This window comes from Phaseolus vulgaris, chromosome 8 (genome assembly GCF_051622355.1).
Source record: "Phaseolus vulgaris cultivar YP4 chromosome 8, ASM5162235v1, whole genome shotgun sequence".
NCBI lineage: Eukaryota > Viridiplantae > Streptophyta > Magnoliopsida > Fabales > Fabaceae > Phaseolus > Phaseolus vulgaris.
The window spans coordinates 6,510,615-6,525,206 of NC_143505.1; the positions used below are offsets into that span (position 1 = coordinate 6,510,615).

At 26.3% G+C, this 14,592-nt stretch overlaps 1 protein-coding gene across 1 annotated transcript; it reads right to left on the reverse strand.

Moving 5' to 3' along the window:
* Positions 1–528: 528 nt before the first annotated feature.
* Positions 529–4,110, reverse strand: LOC137824213 (UDP-galactose/UDP-glucose transporter 2). The gene is made up of 7 exons (XM_068629742.2): positions 3,346–4,110; positions 2,890–2,918; positions 2,587–2,788; positions 2,108–2,350; positions 1,768–1,869; positions 1,570–1,677; positions 529–965 (listed from the first exon to the last, which is right to left on the reverse strand). The coding sequence occupies exons 1-7, from the start codon at positions 3,469–3,471 to the stop codon at positions 702–704; spliced, it is 1,074 nt and encodes a 357-aa protein (XP_068485843.1). The 5' UTR covers positions 3,472–4,110; the 3' UTR covers positions 529–701.
* Between the last annotated feature and the right edge of the window lie 10,482 nt (positions 4,111–14,592).

Consider the following 14,592-nt stretch of genomic DNA (forward strand, 5'->3'; position numbering starts at 1 on the left):
AAAAAAGAAGAAGGAGACTGGGAAAGTTTCCGCTTAATTTCAAATAACTGTAAATTTGAATTTTAAATAAATTGTTTTTATATGTTCATTTTAAGTTTCAATTGTTTAAAAATAATTTTAAGAGATGCATTTTGAATGTTATTCACATCAACTCATGTTGATATAAAAAATTAAAATAATCTGTTTTCATGGAATAAGTAAGTTCTTACAAAATACCTAGGAATTTAATTCTAATAAATTAGTATATATATATATATATATTTATAGTGTCTAATTATAAATATATAAAAACTATTTAAAATAACTTCTAACTAATTGAGAAGATGAAAATTAAACTGAATAAATAAACAGATAAATAATAGAATTGTTTTAAAAATATTATTTTTAAGTTATTCTACTCATTCAGGTGTAAAACTTATTATGTTAAATTTCACTCTGTAGAAAAAAAAAAACAGTATCAGTATCATTAAATGTTAGGTGAACTGCAACAGAGGAGAAAGAACAGAAGCTCTAAATGCGCTTTGACAGTAAAGAAATTAAATCTGAGACTTTCCATTTAAAAAATAATATAAAATGCTAATTTGGACATCAAATTATTTTCTTTTTTCCTTTCACATGACATGAAAATAACAAAGAAATTGTGAATTTAAAAATAATATGCCTTAAAAAATAAAAATTGCATTCATCTAGAACATATTAAGCTAGACCAAGGGCTTCCTCTCATCATTTTCCCCTTCAGAATTTGGCAGATTCCCCAACTCTTCATCAGCACTGGATTTTGCTCTGAGGTCCCTTGGAGAAGAATTTAAGACCCTCATGGTGCTGCTGAATTTGCTCTCAGGCAACATCTTCAATGTGATCCCCATAGCTATGAGTAGAAGTCCACTCCCATGTTGTTCTGTCAATGGTTTTGTGAATATCAAGTATGACAATAACAATGTCACTGCCTTTCTTGCTGTTGTTATCTGTAACAGTATTCAATGAGGTAAGTTAGGATCATATAATGTGATTAAAGTTGAATTTCTAACACCCCATATGCTGCTTATTTTTGTATTTATGACACCACTGAATGATTGAATCCAATTAAAGGGTGAGTGAAAAATAAATATTGTTTTGAGTTCTGATTTTCATGTCATTTGGTGACTTGTAACAGACTCTCTCAGCACTTTACTTCCAAAACACTCTTTTCTGTTAGCTGAAATTCATGCAATGATAAACTATCTAACACTTTTTCCAATTAGTTGAATGAACGAAAGTCCTACTAATCTGGCATTGGAACTCACATATTTAGTGAAGAGTTACATGAGTTTCACCCAAGACTATGAATAGTGTCAAGAAATGTGATGCTGATATCGATCGCTATGCTATGCCTGAACAACTTTCAATTCAAGTTGAGTTTTTTAATACAAAAGGACTAAATGTTTGGTCATTTAATAACATTTAAGAGTCAGAAGGCATGGTGCATGGTGTGTTTGATTTTTCACATGGGGCTTATAAATGTTAGGCGCTGTAAAATGGTCCAAACTGACATGATAATAAAGGAAGTAAAATCATGTGAAAGCAATTTACCATGGCTGTGGTGGCAGCACCAAAGATGGCTATGAGGGAGAGAACAGATACTTGACCTATGAATGTGGCCATTGCTTCAAAGACCAGCACTCCATACACATAGGGATGCTGCAAGGACAAGAAAAAGGTGATTCTATTTGGAAAAAAAGCATAACATATTACTAGAGTGGAAAATGGCAGTGTTTATTCGAAAATTACCTGTGAACATGAAGTCCATGCTTTGAATAATTCTCCTGTGAAAAGCATGGGTGGGATTAAGAAAGGCAAACCCACTACTGTTGAGCAAAAGAGCATCTCCATCTGTGTTAACAATGGAAAAAGTATTAGAAATTTAAAAGGCTAATATTATATATATTTATGGTTCCTTTGAGGCTTACACTATCACACCAATAAGTACTGACAAGTAGTTATGGATAAAAAGATAAATGGATTAAAATTTTCTGAGAAGTAAAATATATTTATGTTGGTCACATAATTGGCATAAAAGGTCATGCACCTTAAAAGGCACAAAGAAGGGATAGAAAGAGATGAAAATCACCTGTGTGGTCTCAGGGTTCATAGTGAATATTGCTTCCTGAAGATTTCCCAGGAAAGCGTCCATGATCAATGCTCCAGATATCATAAAGACACCAATGGCACTGAAATTTGGTGATGTATGTGCATCTGCTAGAGTGAACAGGATCAGACCAACTACAAGAAGTACTGCAGATATGTATTCATGTAATGGATACTTCCTTCTCAGACCCGGAATGAAGGCACCCATAATCATCACTGGCAGAACCTATAACACAAAAACTTATTTAGTTACATTTCAATGTTAAATGGTCAGTTTAGCTGCAACATTGTAACACAGTTTTAGGGGCAAAATACCAAGATTTGGAATCATTGAACTGTTGCTGATATAAGTAAAACCTCATTTAAGGTGTTTTAACTGTAGCTGATACCAAGGTGTTTGCTTCAAGAAAGGGTAAAGTAAGGATATGATAGAAATTTTTTTCATGAGCTTTTGTCACTTACCTTTGTGGATTTGAACATGATTTGTGCAGGGTAGTTAAGAAAAGCTAAAGAACCCTTTGTTAGGCCATGAGAACCCATGAGTACAACCGAGAGCTTCACATAAGTTTTCCATGGATTCACCATTTGCTTGCTTGTGAAGCCTTGGAGGTAAATCAGACACAGGTACACAAACCCTTGAACAAATGTGAAGTACCAACCATAGCTAAAACAAGTAAAACAAACCACCAACTTCACTGTTAGACCCCATTCAAAACTGCAAAATAATAATAATAGAATAGTAACCAAGGTGAATGAATCATTCACCTAAATTGGAGCCTGTTATAGACATATTCCTGCAAAATAAAGTAAATGAGAAAAAAAATTATTAAAACATAAATATTCTCAGTACAATAACTAAAAAAAAGAAATAAAATTGAAGTCAAAAGTCCCAACAACACATCAGAAGGAACAACAAAAGGCAGACAAATCTTGGCACTTTTGAGAAAACGTTTTCCTTGAAAAATAATCTTTAGGCTAGCAATTATGCAAGAAAAGAAAATAAAAAGGAAGAAATTTACAAAATCAAACAAAACCAAACCCATTTTACCACTAAAAAAACTCAATTTTTGTTTTTTCTTTCTCCTCTTACTTAGCCCTTGTTTCTGCAACCCAGTTGCAGAAACTTTGTTTGCAGAAACTTTGAACCAAAAATATCAAACTCAAGAATTCAAGAAAAGCAAGAGAGAACAGAGCACATATATGATCCATCATCACATCTACCTCACAGATGCCGTTAACAAGATATCCAAAGAAGAACCCCGATGAACAAATAAGGAATTGCTGCCATCTGGGTCGGTCAGAGAGTGAAATTCCGAACAAACTACGAGCCTGCTCCTCGTTCTTCATCTGTTCATAACACTCCTTCTCTGTCCACTATTCAACCACCACACCCAAAATCCAATTCACCAAAAAGACAACACTTTTGGAACTCAAACCATCAACCAGCCTAGAAATCTTGCTCTTGCATGTTGACTTTGCCAACCCCAGAAAAAAAAAATAGAATTTTTGGTTACACAAAATGGAAACTTATCTGATCAGTGACCAGTCTTTGCAAGCAAGTTCTAGGGGGTCACAACTTTGTGCATGTAAGATTCAAAGAGAGAAAGTGAAAAGAGAGAAATTGAAAGAGTAGTGTGTGTAAATGTGTTCATTCATTCATTCACACAATCTCAGCTGTCTCCTATGTACTGCTATATGTTTATGTAATGTTGATTCTAAGCAAAGGTGGAAGGAAATGAATAAATAAGAAGAGAAAGAGAGAGATTTAATATATTTTCAATTTTCAAGGACGCTCTTCATTTCATGGGAAAGGACTTAGGAGTATTAAATTGTGGCACAAGGAGAAGACCAGCTTGGGGTTAAGGGCAGTTATGTCATGTGTGATACATGCACATCCCTTTCTTAATGCTCCTTGTTCTTATTATATGACAATATTGTCCTGTTATTAGTCCTAAAAATATAGACCACAGAGGGTAGGTCCTACATAGGAATGATTTTGGTGGGGACCTTCTTTTAGTTTTGCTTTAACTTCACAGGTGCAAGTTCTCAAGAACCAATGTAACTCTGGTTTTTGGTCATTTTGGTGTTCCACTCACACACACCAAATTAGGAATGATTATAAGACCATTTTTTATATATTTTCTTGTAACTTTTCAATGATTCATTCCTTTATCAGAAAATTTAATTTAGGAAATATATATCATGTCAATAAATTTTATTAATTATAATCTTCCAAAAAAAATATTTTTTTATTCTCTATATTATATATATACTTTTTTATAATTGTGTCAATGAATTTGGTTTTTGAACTTTTAAAAAATATGATTTAGTTTTTACAATTAAGAAAGATAGAATTTACATGTTTTTAAAAAGATTGTTGACTTACTAAGAATTAAGAAGAGAAAATAATTATTGGAAATTATGAGGAAGCATATCTAAAAAAAAAATATGCCTAATGTGTTTCTTCAAGTACAATAACTCTTTCTTAAATTTTTAATTAATGTTCTAAAGACATTATTTTTTTATTTTTCAAAAAAATATGAAAATAAATTTTAAAACTAAAGCATATTTTTTACCATATTTAACTAAAATATAAATAAATAAAAAAATTCTTTTTTAACGTATGATGGTAACTGGTAAGGTGGATATTTAATAAAATTGGACTATATATTTTATTAATATATAAAGGAATAACTATAAAAAAATTTATTAAATGTTTATATATAAATGCTTTTCTTAATAATAAATTTTACACTGAAAACTATCAGTTAAACGTACGTTTTGTGGAGGATTATTTAAATACATTGAGGAATTAAAAGTTATACTAAAAACACGTTTAATAATGTCCATATTTTTCTACAAAAGGAGGATTCTTTAAAACGTTTGATTTACATTAACTTTAAGTATAAATATTATTATATTATTAATTCCTTAAATTTTATTTTAGACATAAATTTGAAGGTAAATTACTACAAAAATTAGGAATTAGTGACGAGTACACCACCTATTTAATGGTTGAAATTATAATTTTTTTCTGGATTGTTCACTAAAACTAATAAAATAGTAAAATGATTCTTAAAACTGTACATATTATTGATGAATTTCATTCAAATTGTTAAAGATAATCATACTTCTCTTGTAAATAAATAAATTAATAAAATAATCCTTAAAATTATAATAATACGATAAATTAGTCCAATTATAAAAACTTTAATTGTGCTTAATTATTTCTAATTCACTAGTCAAATATAAGTATACATTTAGAAATAAAATTGCAACCAAATGAATAGATATTAATTCGTTTTATTATTACAATTTTAAGGACGGATTAATAAATTATAATTTTAAGGGTTATTTATTATTTTTGTTTAAGGAACTATTTGATTATCTATCACAATTTGTCGGATTGAATTATTTAATGATATCAAGTTCAGAAGTCCTTTTATATTTTATTAATTTCAAAATTTCAAATTAACAAATTCATGTTAAGAATTAAGTTATTTATTTACTTAAATAATAGTATTATCATATATGACGGCAATAAAAATATATTTTACAATATTATTTTATAAATTATTTATTTTATTTTATTTTTGCAATAAAAAACGTAAATAAATTTTTTTTCTCTAAAAAAAATGTATTTTGGAAGATTCTTTGAAAGATTAATTTTCATTGATGAATCTTCTGTAATAGTAAAAACAATATTAAGAACATATTAAATCATGTATATCATTTAACGTGATGGACGATTCTTTTAAAGAAATGATTTTCTTTAGGTTTTAGAGTAAACATTTTAAATAGTCAAATAATTAAATTTATTTAAGATATAACTTTTAAAATAGTTAAAATAATCAATGATATTACTACGTAGCTATTCTAATTGAGTAGAGGGGATCTTTTTACAATATTAATACATTTATTAAATTCTTTAAGTAACTAAAAGCTTTTTTTTTCTTTTATAAATAACTCTCCTATCTTTAAGTCTAATTAATTTTACATTATCATCCGTTATAAATTACATAACAACGAATTACTGGAAACCGGACAGAGAGTTAAAAATAAAAAAATTCTTTATAATTTTTATTACACTCGACATAATTTGAAGTAAAAATGGTATTTATTTTAATTCCATCCAAAACTAGTATGAGAAGATTGACGAAAGTAAATAGCATATCATGTTACATTCAAAAAAAACAAGTACTTACGCATGGAATATATAGTTATAAATTTTTTAATTATTTACATACGAGATTAAAACATAATTACCTAATAAAATATTTATAATATATTATATTAAAGATGTTGAACATGTATTGTATATTTGACTATTGTTATATCTTGGATTTGTAATATCATGTAGTAAGGTTAATCATAAAAGAATAAATAGCGATAATGGTAGTAGTTATTGTTGTATTCACTTAGTTAGAATTGAGATTTTAGTGGTAAAATTGTATGTTTATGGTTTTTCATACTATTTATTCAAATCTCATTCATGTGGTTGAATAAAATTGTGTGAATTATGGTTTTATTTATACTCATTGGATCTATATCTTTTCACCTAATCACTTTCTTGGTAAAGGGGTTTCAATTCAAATAAAATTCAAACACGATTAAAAATTAAAGGTATTTTCTATTGCACAACTCTTCCATGATGAATAAGTTTCAATTAAAACAAAACTCAATTAAGAGACCGATATCTTTCATGGATTACTAAATTGTCTGTCTTAATTGAGTGCTCACTCATTGGATCTGAATTTGAATCCCTCAAACAACAAAATATTAATATTAACTTTAAAACTTGTATTAGTTACCGAGTCAAAGCACCTACAAATATGTGTATATCATATTTTTCTTAGAACAAACTTGGCTTGAAAACATATGTGTATATTTAGAACAAAAAACAAAATTGGCTTGGAATCATGTGTGTATATCATATTTTTGTAGCAAGTAAAATCTATGATTCATGATATAATTCCACAATTTACAATTTTATAAACCTTTTACGATCTTAACTATGATCTCAATTTTAACTATTTTGATAGTACTAATGCTAGTACCAATGATATGAAATGGTAGTAGTAGTAAAGATAGTGATGGTAGTAGTGGCAGTAATGATATTATCACTGGTAGCAGCAACGATAATGGTAGTGGTAGTAACAACAATAGTGGTAGTGACACTGGTAATGATAGTGATAATGACAATCTCAACGATAGTAATATCGGTAGTAGTAGTGATAGTAACAATGATATTGATATGGTTGTAAGAATGCTTGTATTAGTGGTAGTTGTGGAGAAAATAGTGGTAGTAATAGTAATGTTAGTATCAATGGTAATATACGTGGTAGTGGTAATAGAAGAAATATCAGTGATAGTAGTTGCAATAATAGTAGTGATTGTGAAGTAGTTGTGGTAGTAGTAATAATACTAGTAGTGTTTGTTGTAGTACTAGTGAAAATAGTAGTGGTAATCACAATAGTAGTAATAGCGACAGTAATAGGTAATGGTTGTGGTAATGTTAATTGATAAAGTTCTTTGGAGGAGACACTTGCTTCAATCGGTAGATTGGATGGAGGTGACGAAAACAATAAAGGAGATGAAGTGTTTGAAAGAAGTAAAGTGGAGGAGAGATTCTTCTCCAGAGATGTTCGACCAACTCACAAAGAAAGACTTAGAAAAGAGTTGAAGTTTGAAAGGTTATCCAAGATAACTTCAAGAAAAAGTAAAGAATAATTTTAACATCATTGCTCTATTCATTCAAAAGTTAAAATTACAAAGGATACTTTTATTTAAGAAAAAAGAGATTCGATCTTAAAAAAGATGAGACAGTTAAGTTTGAATATTTTCATATATCCATAAAAGATTGTAAAAAAGTGGATCTAGTGATAACTATTCATAGAATCCATACCCACGCAGATGTGTAAAAAATGTACAAACAAAACCATGCACATATCTCCTATATGTGACTAGCCTAGGTTTATTTTCATACAAAAGTTTTCTGTCCACTTTTTCAGTATGAAAGTTTCTCGCAATTTTTATTTTGAATGAATATTTCTTGTAGAATTTTTTTAAAAAAAAAATCAAAGAAAAAGTCCCGCAAGTCTTCAATTCGCGTGTAACTTATTATCTACAAACAAATTACCAAGTCATCATAGAAAAATTGTGAAAAAATCATTTTCTTACAAATTCTTATAAAGTAATTCACAGCAAAACCCACGAAATATGAAATATTTTATTAGTGTAACTTACTACTACCCCTCTCTAATTTGTTGGGACCAAATTCATGAAGTTCGAAGATCTGAATTATAGATACTATCTAATATCAGATTATTAAGCAAAAATTATAGGGATTATAGCGAGGATCAAATTCTATTTACTTTATAATATCTCCTTTATTTCTTTGATTGAACTTATATATACCTCCATAAAAACTCCCCGCGACTTATATAATTGGTAATACTATTTTTAAAATTTTAGATTTTCTCAAAAACAAATTAAATATTTTGCCTTGTTTCCTTCTCTTCAAAATATCACATAAATGACGACTGAATAATTCAAATCAATACATATATAAAATAAATAAAATCAAGAAAAGAACGACGTGTGCCACTCATTTGGACCATTTTATTATTAAGTTTATAAGTATAGACTAAATTGAAAAAAAAAATGGTAGATTTTGTAGAATACCATTTGTTTTTTATTGCGAGGAACCTCTCGAAAAGCTATTAAGTTTAAAAAATTGTTTTAGTCAGCAAATGTTGGTGTTAGGTAAGGATTAGACTGAATAAAAGTTAAGCTTTGTAAAGAGAAATAATGGCTTTTGAAACTTTTTTTATTCTTCTGTCGAAGTCAAACAAAATTATGAATTATAATTTATGAGTTCTGCAATTAATTATTGTTGATTGAAAAGGTCGTTTTGTTCGTTAATCAGTCATGACAGGCTCGTTGAGATGGATTACAGTTGTATTTCCTTTTTAATATACAAAAGAGGATAATAAATATAGATAAATTTCAAAGTTTTTTTTATCAGTAATAAAATAAATAAATAAATTTAAAACTATAATTCACTTTTGAATTAGTTAACACTAATGTCGTAATAAAAAATAATGTTCAGCTCATATATATTTTGTATTTTCTATAGTAGGAATTAGAAAAAATAAGTATAAAGACTAGGAAATAATCTCTATGATACTCTAAGATATAATATTTATTTATGATATATTTCAATATTGTATTTATTAAGAAATAAATTGTTTACAAATTTCTTTTAGAAAAGAATGTGAATTATTAGAGTTTTGGTGTTGTGATTGTGAAAGATAAGTCAAATCGTAAAGTTTATTTTTGTTTAGAGAGATTTTTTTTTTATCAGCACTAAAACATTGTTTAGAGAGACTTGAAAATGTTTATATTGAATAAGAATAGATTAAGAAAGTAAAGGATATAGGTACTATATATAGTAATTTTTGAATTGAAATGAAAAATTTGTCATGCAACTACTAACTTTAAAATTAAATATGAAGGGTGTCGTCATGTCAAGTGAATATTAAACTTTGAACTATAATTTCAAAAATATGTTCCAAAAATACTAAGTTTTGAACTAAAATGTAAAACGTGTAAAAAAAGTAATAAGTTTTTATGAGCTTAGATATAAAGGTGTTATCAAATATTGGGGTTTGAATTGAAAAGAAAAAGGATTAGTATAAAACTCTGAACTAAATTGTTAGATAATTGATATTTGTGTCTTTTTTAATAATACACACAATATATATATATATATATATATATATATATTAATTTTGAAAACAAATCTTCGTTATTCTTATATATATTAATATAGGACAATTCTCTTACCATTTAGCATAGTCTATTTCAGTATCGGGTATAATTATCATATTCACAATAAAAATACAACAATAAACAAAGTAAATTAATGTAATTTAATTAAGTAAAAAAATAATAACATTATTTTTATATTACATTATTTTTCATAAGCATCTGGGTTATATATCCTATCATAAATAATTACAAATTTGTCTACTAAATACATTTCTATAGTTTCAGTTAAGACTTTTATGAATTAATTAATTATATAATTAGACTCGTAATTCGATATGTAAAGATATAGATTGAATATCTCGATCAAATATTAACACTTAATTTAAGATCAAAATCTAACTACTTATAGAATAGTTCACAAGAAATGATGATAGCTCCTTACAATTAGTATAATAAGTAATAATCACGATCTTCATTAACTTCTTATCCCTAATATCTCTTCACCTATAAGTGACTTCAAAATGGTGAAAGTTATTATATTTTTATTTTATATAATTTTATTAATATAAATTACTTAATATTATATATTATTTTATAATTACATAATTATCCTCTTACACCTAAAGAATGATTCTAGACAAAATATATTAACATTTCATGAATAAATTTTTTTATATTAGTTTTAAACTCTATAAAAAAAATGAAAGAATAATGATCAAATTTTAATATTAAATGAAATTTCAATATATCATAATTAGTTTTTTTTAAATATAAAATATATTTTATTATTTTTTAGATTTAAAATCTATATTTATGCTATATTTTTAAAAATCTATATTTTTAAAAGAAAAAAATATTAAGAATTGAAAACTAATAAATATCTGTATAGAAACTTAAAAACAGCATATAGACTTAACATATTGAAAACTAATAAATATTTGTTAATTCACCCATTCATGTATATATAAGTTTCGGTGCATCTATTTCCTCTTACAAGTTTCGGTGCATCAATATTGATTCTAGGATTTTTGTGGAAGAGATGCCTTACAACAAATACATGGATCGGTGCATTTTGTTTGGTTTACTTATTTGCACTGTCACTATTAATTCAATCTCTATGATAGTTTTGTGATATATATTTTCTATCTTAAGTGTTATTATGTTCTATCTTAAGTTTTGAATATATTTTCTGATAGTGTTATTATGTTCTATCTAAAGTTAAATATTAACCAAATATAAAAGTGAAGGAGCTCCTTAATATATGGGTTGGAATACTTTTAAAAAGTGATTGTCTTTTATATAATTTATTTATTACTGAGATGAGAAAAAAATTGTAGTGGTAGGATTTTAAAAATATTTAAAACATTATTCACATGATCAATTGTACAATATTTTAATTACACATGAATGGATTTGGAATTCTGGGTCTACCACAGAAGTACTTTATAAATATTTTATTCTCACCGACTTTTGCAATTAATAATGAACTTTGAAATTTTAATTGAGAATTTCACTATGACCCTACATCTGATTTACTAGTATATTAATTTTGAAACGAGTTTTTTTGACACGTTGCAGAAAATTAAGAAAAGTTGTAAAAGTAAAAGAAACACAGAAGACTCGTGGATGAGAGATTGAGACCATAAAGGTTAAAATTTAAAATGCATTATTTTGCCATAATTATAGAGTATGATGCATGGAGTTTTAATAAATAAAAAAAGCATGCATGAAAGTAATTCATCTTTTTTCCATAATCTGATGGGTGGTGTTCCGTTTCGGTCACGTCCTCGATTGGTGCAATATCCCTAAATCCAAAAAAGAAAACGATAAAGATCACGAGATATGGTTCATTTCTTACCAAAAAAGAAGAAGAAATTAATACTAGTAAAATATATTTATTTGGCATGCAAATCCTACAATTTGTGCTATATATGTAGCTGTAACTAAATAAAAGCACTTAAGTGTAAGTTTATTTTCTTAATTTTCCTCTTCTATAACACTTAATTACTTTTCATATCTACCCCTTTTTCTCTTATACTTCTCACGGGAGATAATAAAGTTAAATCACTACGTAAATGTGTCAACCATTATCTGCTACTAATATTTGCAATTGGTTTTGATATGATTTTTTTTTTTTTTGCAATTTGTTGTAATAAAATTTTGCTAGTTTTTTTTAAGTATGGTACCTATTAAAAATCTGAATATAAAACACCACAAACTTATGTTTCTACTAGTATATTAATAAAAAAAATCATTAAATAAAAATTAATTTTAGAGACAAAAAATAATTAGTTGGTATAGTGACTAAATTAAAGATAATTTTAGAGACTAAAATATTTTTAGTTTCAAAATTAGTTTCTTTTATTGTTAAATAGTTTTTAAATTGGTATCTAATTAGCTCCCAAAATTTTAACTACCAATTATTTAGATTTTAAATTTGGTAGAAAAATCTTGTTAGTTAATTATTATTTTGTTTCAGGTTTTTATTACGGGTAGAGTTTTTGTTTGGTAGCTTGGTGGTTGGTTTTGGTGGAGTTTGTCAGAAGTTGGTTTTGGTGAAGTTTGTCAGAAGTTGGTTTTGATGTATTTTGCATAAGGGTTGAACCACCCATGAAGTGGTTCCTAATTATTCATTTTTTATTGTTAATAAAAAAAATCAATTTATAAGTTAATTAACAATAATAAAAATTGATTTAGAAACTAAAAACCTTTTTAATCTCTAAAATATCTCTAATTTAGTCGTAACTAATTATTTTTTGTCTACAAAATTAGTTTCCATTCAATGATATTTTTAGTTTATAAAATGAAAGTAGTCTTTATAATAATTTAAAATTAAAATCAAATATTTTTAATTAATGAATTATAAAAAAACTTAAAATATATCAAAATAAACTCATTTTATTTATTTGGTGAACGTGTCATTGGGTCGGATCCGAGAAACAATTTTGATTTTTTGTTTTAGATTTTAAATCTTTTTTTTTTGTATTTTAAAGAAATTGTTTTAACTTAAATAATTTTCTTTTGCTCTGCACTTAAAATTTAATTAAGTCACTGAGTTAATAGTAGAAGGGAGAGTTTGAGTATATAGATTAGGACCGTTTATTTCATTTTATTTTTAAAATTAGTTATTTTAATTTTAATAAAAAAAACGTGTTTTAATTATATTTCAATACCAGAAACAAATATAAGTATAGTTAAAATATCAATTTAAATAAATCTGAATTCCATTGAACGATTTAAAATTAATTTCATGAAAATCGAAATTAAGAGGTTATTGAACATGTATAATAATAAAAAATAGTAAAGTATTGAACGTTCTTAGGCTGATTTCAGTTGATGTTTTCTATGTATTATATTTTTATAAATTAAAGAAGCTTAGGGTTTAGTGTAATTATAGAAAGTAAATTAAATTAAACTAAAACCATTGGAGTGTTAATCAATTTTCAGATTAAACAATTAGGAAAAACTAATCAACACTATACCATAATGAAAAATGCAACACAAAAAACCCACTTCAAATCAAATATCACCATTAGATTGTTTGAAAAAGGAAGAAAACATACTTAATAAAGAAAAGGTTGCAAACTTAAATTAAAAAAATTACGAAAACATGAATGTAAATAGAAAGTGTTAAAAGATGTAAAATGGTAGGGAAGTAAAATATTTAGAAGTTTTAGAGAGTGAATATTAGTAACATTTAAATATAAATCCATTTTACAAGTTATGTAAAGATGTTGACTTCTCGAGCTTGCCAACTTTGAGTCAACTCTACCAAAGCACATGCAAGTGCCTTAGGTTGTAGGATTCCAATTCTTCCTCAAAATAATGTGTTTGAAAAGTTTTATTTTCTTGAAAAAGAAGCTAAATGTGCATATTGTTGAAGAATACCAAATGCTTTATATTTCTTGAAACTCACTTATTTGAGTTCCATGTCTAATAACTTAATTGGGATTAGTGCTTTACTTATAGGTAATTATACTTTCACATGCCTTATTCTACAATTTGGTATGAATTTTCTTTCTTCTTGCCAAGTTGTTTTCTAATATGATTATATTGGAGGTGCTTAAAACACAATTCTAAATCCTAAATAAATATCTTATTTTTGTTGAAGTATGGTATATAACACAAGAAAATTATGAAATAGAAACCAATTTTAGAGATAAAAATAATTAGTTGTTATAATGACTAAATTAGAGACCATTTTATAAACTAAAAAAAATGGTTTTTAAATTACTTTTTATTATTGTTAAATAGTTTCTAAATTGGTATCTAATTAGCTACTAAGGTTTTAATTACCAATTATTTAGATTCTAAATTTAGTAGCAAAAACCTTGGTTGCTAATTAAATACCTATTTAGAAACCATCTAACAATAATAAAAACTAATTTAGAAACCAAATTTTTTTTTGTCATAATTAAAATGGTCTCTAATTTAGTTACTATAACAACTAATTATTTTTTTATCTAAAATTGGTTTTTATTTCATAATTTTATGTAGTGTAAATATAGAAGAATTAAGACCAATTTTTATAAAATTTTAAATGATATGTATTGAAAATAATTTTCAATGGGACTTCATGGTTTAGTCTCATGTTAATTAGTTCTTTAGTGGTATAATTAAAATAGACTATATATTTTTTTTTAACAATTGTAAAACTAAGTAAAAGAAATTTGGACTAAGTAATACACTTTTCAT

Excerpts from the sequence above, each read along its gene's own strand:
- LOC137824213 (XM_068629742.2), bottom strand. The coding sequence starts at position 3,471 with ATGAAGAACGAGGAGCAGGCTCGTAGTTTGTTCGGAATTTCACTCTCT. Across the intron at positions 2,919-3,345 it reads TTGTTAACGGCATCTGTGAG|GAATATGTCTATAACAGGCT; the intron begins GTAGATGTGATG and ends TTTATTTTGCAG. Across the intron at positions 2,789-2,889 it reads TATAACAGGCTCCAATTTAG|CTATGGTTGGTACTTCACAT; the intron begins GTGAATGATTCA and ends TACTTGTTTTAG.